Raw genomic sequence first — 9125 nt, 5'->3', positions numbered from 1 at the left:
TACATATATATACATGATTTTTCTGAAGTTAATGAGTGCATGTGGACCTAACTTTGAATGTAGGTCCGCCTCTATAAATGATAGCTTGTACTAATAAAATGTGATATTTTCATAAATCGTTGAGTATATTGTTGACAATAAAATTCACGTCGAGAAAATATAATCAAGAACGGAAAAGTATCGCAACAGTCGTATTTGTTGATTTAAAGTACGAGTGTTACAATCTCTACGATTCCTCTGATTCGTCTTTTCAGATATAATTCAAGGGCTCTTAAGCTTGATCTTGGATTCAAGGGCTTTAAAACTTGTTCTTGAATCTTCGATGAACTTGAACTTGAACGAACTTGAATGCTTGAGCTCTTAAACTTGTAGCTTATAGAGAAATTTATGGCATTTGTACCACGAGTTTTTCTCTAGCTTCTTATTTAAAATTTTCTTCTATCCCTTTTCTAAATTATGAGGACCCTATTTATAGTTTTTAGAATAGATGAGTTGTGATTGGTACAAGATTCCCTTCGGCCAATCAGATTTAAGTGATATGACATATGAGCTTTATGGAGAATGCTTGTCGTTTATGATATATGTCATGATTCTATTGACTTCTTGTTTGACTTGACATGCAACGTCATTTGCTACTTTGGCATCAAAATAGGCATCTAGGATGAAATGAAATTGAGCTTAGTAAAATAGGCTTATCTATTGTAACTCAAATCAATTAATTTGGACTTTAATTAAATCCATATTTATTGGACTTAAATAATTAATCCAATTATATTAATTCATAATATTTATTTGAATTAATATATTCATGACTTTAATATATATAATCCGAATCATTTTATAAATTTTAAATAAATATATATATATTGTATATTAATTTATTCATTTATGTTTCGATCATCAATAAATGAAATTGTTGAACAATTTTTTTGAACTTAATTACGAGTGAGTATGATAATTAAAATTTATTTTTAGAATAGTGGACAAATACAAGTAAAAAAAGAAGAAGTAAGGGGCCGTTTGGTGTGAGGGATAATACCAAATAGTCCCGGGATTAAATTATAGTACCGCTTAGTTTGTTGTTTGGTTGGCAAATTCGGGATAACTTATCCCGGAATTAATAATTAGTACCGGGATAAGTTATCCCTCTCTTTGGGTGGTATAGTAATCCCGGGATAATTTATCCCGGGATAAAATAGGTAAATGACAAAACTGTCTCTTTCAACCCTTTTGTTATATCACTTTTTACATTAATGAAGGGCATTTTTGTAAACAAACAAATTGTTCTTAAAATTTATTATTTTGAATACAACAAACCAAACACTCAATAAAAAATAATCCCAACACAACTTATCCCATCATAACTAATCCCAACATAACTTATCCCAACATAACTTATCCCATCATAACTCATTTTCAAACCAAACGACCCCTTAGTATACTTAAGATAAATGAACTGTCTTTAACTTTTAGAATNAATTATCTAGCTATACTCAATTGCAAATGACTACAAACAAAATTGTTAATTTGCGCAGATCAAGGTTTAACTGTAATTTATCTGGGTTTGAAGGGCAAAAACGTCAGAGAATGCCGCTCCAGCACTGCTGAGTGCTGACGGTAATTTTCAAAAAACAAAATAATAAAATAGGGTTTGGGCTTTTAGGTTTTGAAGCCAGATAGGGTATCAAAGGTAAATTAAGCACGCAGACAAGGGCAATTTGGTCACAAAGACAACCTTAAATACGTGGCGTTTCACTCCTTTCAACTTGTGTCATATCCTTCCCCAGGCTTGTGAGGAAGAGAAGAAGAATTACAACAAAACGTCGACTATCGCAAGGCTAGTTTCCGGCGAGTGATTTTCGTCGCCGATCGAGTTTTCCGGCTGAGATTTGTTTTGTTTTCTTCATTCACATAATTAAACCAATATATCAAGAAGAAGAAGGATCTGCCATTGTTTCTGTTAGCGAGACCTGAAGATTAGTTGTTTCTGCGAAAATCGCATTCTTTCTGAAGAGGATCGTCAAGTTTTGAGTAGAAGAAGTTGTCGCGGAATCTTTACTTGTCGGCGGGTTTAATTTTTGTTGGTTAGGAAGAAAATTAACAGGTATTGAAAACTCTAGCTAATGCTTTTCTGCGATTTTTTGTTCATTGTTTTTCACTAATCATCGGAGGAGAATATACAATGTTTGGGACTACCAGATATGTGGTTTTAGAAGACAAATCTAGGGTTATTTCCTTCCTTTTCAAGCTGTCAATGGCTTCAAGATTCATGATCACCCCGGATTTGCCTTTGTTTTGTCTACTCTATAATGATTCTCCAGTGCCGCGACAATTGAAGTTGCGATTTGATCAAAATTCCTTTCAATTTGGATTTAAAAATCCATAGTTTTATCTTTGATGATTCTTTTCTGGCCTCGTGTATATCAATCAATAGCTGAAGCAATTGAAGTTGCGATTCAGGATCAGGCCGAAAGTGCCTTTGTTTTGTCTACTGTATAATGATTCTCTGGTGCCGAGGCAATTAAAGTTGCGATTTGATCAAAATCCCATCCAATTTGGATTTTAATATCCATAGCCTTATCTTTGATAATTGTTTTCTGGCCTCATGTATATCAATCAATAGCTGAAGACTTAAGTGCTTTCTGGTGGCATATGATCTGTGGTTGGAGGTCAGAAATAGCTCATAAAACAAGAGGTTGAGGAGTCAACTAAACATCTCAGTGGAGGGATTGAATACCCAGATACCTAAGCCAATCATCAGATTGTTCCCGGGACCCCATTCCTGGAAAGACTCGACTTCAAAACCTTAGGTGATGCTTCTGCCTATCTTTTAGATTCATTTGTAATGTCTTGTGTTTTCAATGTCGTGATCTCTTTTAGATTTATATGTTCAAATTATGATTCTTGATTAGATTCATATGCTAGAGATCATATTCTGCCCACTGAGCCACCTCGGAGGAAGGGTGGTCCCCGGGAAATTATTTGGTGAATAAAGATTAATTGGCTATTATGAGTATCTATATATCATTTTGCATTTCCTTAACACCGCTGAGAAAAAAACTGCACATCCTTCACCAAATTCCTGGCTCTGCCATGTGGCAATTCTGGGTCTACTTCATTGCTATATATTTAACTCTTTGTGTGCTCTACTTATGCTAGCTGTTTCATCCAAGGTAATTTGTTAAATATATAGGATCTCTACTTAATCTCTCTTTTTTCTCTGCTTTCACCTTTTTTCCCATCTTACATGCACAAATGGCGCAAAATTGGAGTCTGTACCTTCACCGTGACATTGCCCCCCTTCCCCCCTCTGCGACATTGCCCCTCTTCCCCCCTTTTCCCCCCTATTATTTGCTTCATGTTTTAAAGTCCTTGTTTGTTTTGTTTGACGTGCTAATAGTTTAATACAGAATGACTATTAGACTTTTTCTAAAAGTCTAATGGCCTCCCTAATAGTTCGTCCATGCCTCTAGCTCATTAAAGTTTAGGGCTGGGATGAGTAAGCATTATTATTAGGGCTCGTTGCTAGAAAATACTAGAATGCTATTACAATCGAAAGATAGTATTTGAGTAGATACACGGATATTTATGCAATATGACAGCTGATTCTGAAACTGTTTTTGGTTAATAAGCATTTAACTATGTTAATAATCTTTCTCTGGCTCCTTCCCAAATATTGATATTTATGTTCTCTTTTGCGGCCTTGTCCAATTAATATGTGTAATGAGATACACTTCTGATTTTGAGTTTGTATGAAGCAATGTGGCTATGGTAAAACCTAGTTAAAAAGTATTCCTGTAAACCTAGTTAAAAAGTATTCCTATAATTTGTGTCTAGTTTACTCATGAAAATACTGCAATTGCGGAGTCTCAAATAACTTAACGATGCTAAGTGGAATATTTTAATTGTGCAGACTTGCTTGTGTACATGTCCTGATAATTTAAAATCGACATTTGAGTTGTTCAATTAATAGAAACAAGCCTATTGAGACGTTACACAAGACTTTTGGAGGGAGTTTGTAAGTTGATTGGATCCATATCTGGCAACATGCTTAGTACTGTAAGTCCGAAAGTTGCAAAGTCTATAAATCCTGAGCTGAGTTGGAAGTCTGTGACAAAGGGAAGACGGTCTAGGAGGACAGTTGCTAGACGCCTCAATGAGGGTGTGAAGGTGATGAACAAGAGTCCCAAGAGAGTTGGAGATTTTTCAGGCTCAGATTCTGACAAGGTACCTTGTGATTCTTTTGTAATGATTTTATCAATACAATTTTTAGTGTGTCTAATTGTTGCATCTATTAAATATTTAGCAGATTCATGGAGCTGGCTGTTGGTCTTCTGATAAAGCTGAACATGTTCCAATTAAGAAAAGAAGGAATTTGCTTCAAACTTCATTGGCGCAATCTCGAAATCCATCTATTGACTGTGAAGATTCACTATCACCACAATCTCTTCTAGCAACTCCTATGCCATCAGAAGACTCCGAGCAAATTTCGATCTATAGCCATTCATCTGATAATTGGAGTTCAGACCCACGTTCTAGTGGACGTGCGTTGAGATTTGACAGAAAGGCAGCCCGTAAGGTTGGTCTTAGTGATAGATTGGTAGATGCTAAAAGTTCTAAGGTTGCTACTGGGAAACTTTATAATTCAGAAGACTTCTTGGGAATTGCGCTTTTAGCTGATGCTGCTTGCACTAATGACAAGGATGGTGACCTTGATAATGCAAAGGAAGCACATGCTATGGTTGCATGTGCAACACCAGGGGGATTTGCTGGGTCTACTCCTCATCCGAAGGACATATCGGCCCTGAAGGAGTTGACGGATCCTGGTAGAGGAGATATGATGCATGGAAGCAACATGGAGGCCTCCACTATTAATGAATCGGCTGTTGCTCTTAAAGGTTTTGCTGACTTTAAAGAACCTTCAGTTGTAAGTAGACCAGTGTCACCAAAGGTCGACAGAATACACTGGGATCTCAACACCTTAATGGAAACATGGGTGCAACCTCCCAAGGATTCCTCTATGGAAAATGCCTTTGCCAATGGCTTAGATGATGGAGCACAGAAAGAGAAACTCAAAATAGAAATTTGTGATAAAAAGGGGGATTTTGAATACTATAAACCCATTTCTGGGCATCCTGATCAAAATGGAACAGTTTATGAGTTTGCTGAAGTATGCAAGCTTGAATCAGTCTCAGTTAATGATAGAATCTCTGGTGAGTTTGGAAACATTGTTAGCCATTCTACCAAAGCCTTGGACTCTTTATCGGCGCAAAGAGAATTATTTGATGAACTTGTCACTGGAGATGCATCATTAGCTGATTCTTCTTTAGTTAAATCACATAATGCTTCATGCATGCTTGTTTCAAATGGATTAATAACGAATGCTTCTGATGGCCTAGTTTTGACACAGATTAGAGATTCTTCTGTAAAGGCTACAGGATTTAATAAAGCTGCTTTATCTGAGGTCCCATACCCAGCAAAGCCTGGTTGTGAGAATGCCTCTAAATACATTGACTGTAGTGATCCTATAACCAGTGAAGTATCTGATACTAGTATTTTGAATGTCATGGATGTTGAAAGTTCTGATAGTAATCCTACAGAAAAATATTTCTGCCATCATTCATCCAAGTGTGAAGATTTGTCTGCATCGAAGGCCTCAATAGTTGAGGGCCAGTCTGTTACCGTTGAACCCATGGAGCAACATGACAACATTTTAGCTATTGATTCTCAAATGCAGTTAGAAGGGAATGAAGTAATTTCTAAGTTCAGTGATAACTTAACATTTAATCAAGTGGAAAACTGCACAACTTCTGGGAAGGACTCCTCAAGAAGCTGTAATGAGGAGTTGCAGATTGATGATACTAGTCTATTTGCAAGGAGTGCTTCGGCTTTTGAAGATAGCCATAATTCTGATATATCTCATGAAGATCATAGTCAACTGATTAGTCGAGAGCATGTGACTAGAATTGAGGTTGGCTATGATTCTCCATTTGAGGATGGAGAATTAAGGGGATCAATTATGTATTCTTTGGAGGACAATGAAATTAAGGATGGTGAAGATGAATGTGTTAATTATGCATCAGATGGTAGAGTTGACTTGGATTTTGATACCAGTGATTACCCATCCTCTGAAATGGTTGAAGCAGGTTCTGATGGTTCACAAAGTACAGAAAAAAGAATCTCGTCAACTAGCGGACCTAGAGTGGATTTTATGAAGGGTGGATCTGAAAAAAGCTTTATGAAGAGGCAATTCAACAGGGAGGACAATAGCATTGGTGATAGTGATGGAAAGAAAGGGTTGGGTCCTGGATCTGGACCTACAACTCTAAGGTTCAGTGATAAGATTGGAGGAAAAGTAGATGCTTTTAGAAAAGGACATACATCTGATCGCATGGCAGCATATGAATTCAGAGGGTCATACACGGAGGAAATTAGTTCAAAGACAAACAGAGGGAAGCTACAGTCACGTATTGAAGGACCGCTATATTTGGGTGTGGCAGATGGGAATAGCGCTGCACGAAAGTACCAAAACAGGTGGGTTCTGTTTCCGAGACTAATGTCCTTTACAGTGTCTTTCCTTCAAGTCTTACATAAAAGTCTTGCTTTCTTATAAATTACCTGATAATTTTAGTACAAATGCATGTGAGTATTTGTTTTTCTGACTATGATGCCTCTTAAGATGGTTCTTTCCTTTGAGTCTTGCTTTCTTATAATTTACTTGATGATTCTTGTAGGCCCCATAACCTTATTGGTTGTTACAATAAGCCTGTAAGAGAAGTTAGTCCAGATAAATTCGTTGGTAGATATCGATCTGGTTATAATTCACAAGACAAAGGGGCAACGAATGGCCAGTGGAATAGCTCGACTTCAAGAAATTGCTACCCAAATGCTTATCGTGACCCTGAGAGTGATAACTACTCAAGGCACTGCAATTTTGAAAATTATGCTGACGAGTTTGGTGGGTTAAACTCTCGAGATCATCAGCAATCAATAATTTTTCCCTCAAAAGGTGCGCGCAGGCCACCTGTGAGGAGGAGATCATCTGTTGAAAAGGATGACTATTATGATGTCCATAGGAGGATGGTACCAATGAGAGGCTACCGGAGCCGCAATGGTGCTGAAAGTGTCTCTGAGACGGTTGCAAGAGGTGTAAGGGAAGAAAGGTATGAGTTTATATCTGGTGATGGTGATTTATCTTCTCTACACATGCCTCAGTATATACCCAGAGGAGAAAGAACTGGTTCTCCAGCTTCAAGTAGAGTAGCTCGTATTTCACTGCCGAGGAGGAGATCTCGTTCAACATCTAGAACACCTTCTCCCCATTCGTGGCATACACAGGGAGAACGAAACCTCAACAGCAGAAGAAGGCATAGTAGATCTCCAGATATAAGGTCTGATGCCAGAATGAAGCGAACGAGAATGCCCTTCCTGAAACATGGTTTTACAGCCAATTATGGTGAAGATTTCTCATCTCCAACAAGAGGCCACTGCCCCCCTGAACGAAGTTCTAGATGGATAGATGAGAGAAGTTTTGCAGATGACAATTCAAAGAATAAGTGGTCTCGTAAAAATAATTAGGTCCCCATTGGAGCACCTGGTCAAGTGAAGTTAGATGAAATATTGGGGTCATGTAACTTTTGGTCTTTTGCGCACCGTTATCATTCTTAGTAAGCATTTACTTGTAAAAATTGAAAAATACAAAATAGAGTCATGTTTAGCTTACAAGTTACGCTTCCATTTTCAAAGAGGAGAACTTTTCTACTGATTGTAGAAGGGCCCATAAAAATGTTCAACATATGTGCTTAATGTCATTTACATTATGTTTGAGTACATTTTGATAATCTCAACTGTGACTTCTTTCTTAATTCTACTTTCTTCTATCCTTTATAGTATTCATTCATTCTCTGTTGTTGTTCTGTTCTATATGCTTCTCAGATTGTTAGCTGTCTTATTGATGTTTGACTGCGAGCAAGAATCACAGCCTTACCTTAGTCTATGCGTACTTTTTATTTGAGTTTGATATTTTCTTTATTTGTTCTTTTTCTGATGTTTTAGGAGTTCACGTACACTTTATACATATTGATTAGTGTCGTTTGTATACTGCTAAAGTTTCTGCGACAATGTTTTGCTTTCATCTTCTTGTTTTTGGTTTCACTAAATTGTATATTTTCTGAGCTTTTTGTGTCTTTATCATATATGCCAAATTTGTTAGTAGTATATTATTTTCTGTCTATTAGTTTTAGTAGAGGCTTTCTAATTCAAATTTCTGTTGGCAGAAAAATTATGTATACAACAAAGACTCGAACAACATTACTGTTAAATGATTGTGATTCTGTCTTGTAACTCATATGGCAACTTTTTTTTAGTGTCAAGAAGATGATGAAGTGGTGAATATTGTTGTGCCTTTTTTGGGCTTCTGCATTTTATCCTTTACATTTAAAAATTTGCAGCAAAGGAGATTGAATTAAGTTACTTAAACAATATATTCATCAAAAAACAAGCTTGCTAAAAGGATTCTTACAATGTGAAACACAACTTTGCAAGCAATGTGATTAATCTAGGTAATTTTTTTTGGTGGTATCATGCATGAAACGCTCTAGAATGAAATGTTTGAATCAAGTTTTCACTTCACCATAGATTGTAGAAAGTATTGCCTTACAATTTATGTTAGCAAATTATATTTTCTTCTTGTTATAAATCCATTGAACTAACTGGATTGTCTATTGAGTTTATTCATGAACTTATATTTATATTCATGTATGTGTATTCCCTAGGTGATATGAACCTTTTGGAATAACAATATATCTACTAATTTGACATTCAATATGGCAACATTTAGATTGATTTCTCAACCTATAAATAGAGATATCATTTGCTATTGTAAGATGCACTTGAATAGAAGAAAAGTCTTTTCCTTCATCTACTTATCTTGGTATAACAAACATTCGAATTATTTACATACTTGCAAGTTGCATGCTAGTCCAAACAGGAGAAATACAAATCTTATTTTTTGTCAGTTTTAGATGTCAGTTAAATTATCATGACGATAGATTAAAAATTGAATATTATGCAATAAACAAAACTTAGATCACAAATATCATGGTCACATAGATCAAATCCAAGCT

The 9125-nt window shown here is 36.2% G+C and overlaps 1 protein-coding gene across 3 annotated transcripts; it reads left to right on the top strand.

Annotated features, from left to right (window-relative positions):
* Positions 1-1773: 1773 nt before the first annotated feature.
* On the top strand, positions 1774-7828 carry LOC125858275 (uncharacterized). 3 transcript variants are annotated; one of them, XM_049537996.1, is made up of 4 exons: positions 1774-2104; positions 3914-4227; positions 4307-6534; positions 6735-7828. In XM_049537996.1, exons 2-4 carry the CDS (start codon positions 4048-4050, stop codon positions 7576-7578), a joined length of 3252 nt encoding a protein of 1083 aa, XP_049393953.1. In that variant the 5' UTR covers positions 1774-2104; positions 3914-4047; the 3' UTR covers positions 7579-7828. The 3 variants fall into 3 exon arrangements, with proteins under 3 accessions (XP_049393953.1, XP_049393955.1, XP_049393954.1); XM_049537998.1 differs by having other exon boundaries at positions 4310-6534; positions 6735-7826; XM_049537997.1 differs by having other exon boundaries at positions 1774-2810; positions 4310-6534; positions 6735-7826.
* Positions 7829-9125: the final 1297 nt, after the last annotated feature.

The sequence above is a fragment of the Solanum stenotomum genome, chromosome 3 (assembly GCF_019186545.1).
Source record: "Solanum stenotomum isolate F172 chromosome 3, ASM1918654v1, whole genome shotgun sequence".
Classification (NCBI taxonomy): Eukaryota; Viridiplantae; Streptophyta; class Magnoliopsida; order Solanales; family Solanaceae; genus Solanum; species Solanum stenotomum.
The sequence above is the reverse complement of the archived record's forward strand: the minus strand, read 5'-3'. Positions and strand labels throughout refer to the sequence as shown.

Excerpts from the sequence above, each read along its gene's own strand:
- LOC125858275 (XM_049537996.1), top strand. The coding sequence starts at position 4,048 with ATGCTTAGTACTGTAAGTCCGAAAGTTGCAAAGTCTATAAATCCTGAG. Across the intron at positions 4,228-4,306 it reads CAGGCTCAGATTCTGACAAG|CAGATTCATGGAGCTGGCTG; the intron begins GTACCTTGTGAT and ends TTAAATATTTAG. Across the intron at positions 6,535-6,734 it reads GCACGAAAGTACCAAAACAG|GCCCCATAACCTTATTGGTT; the intron begins GTGGGTTCTGTT and ends TGATTCTTGTAG.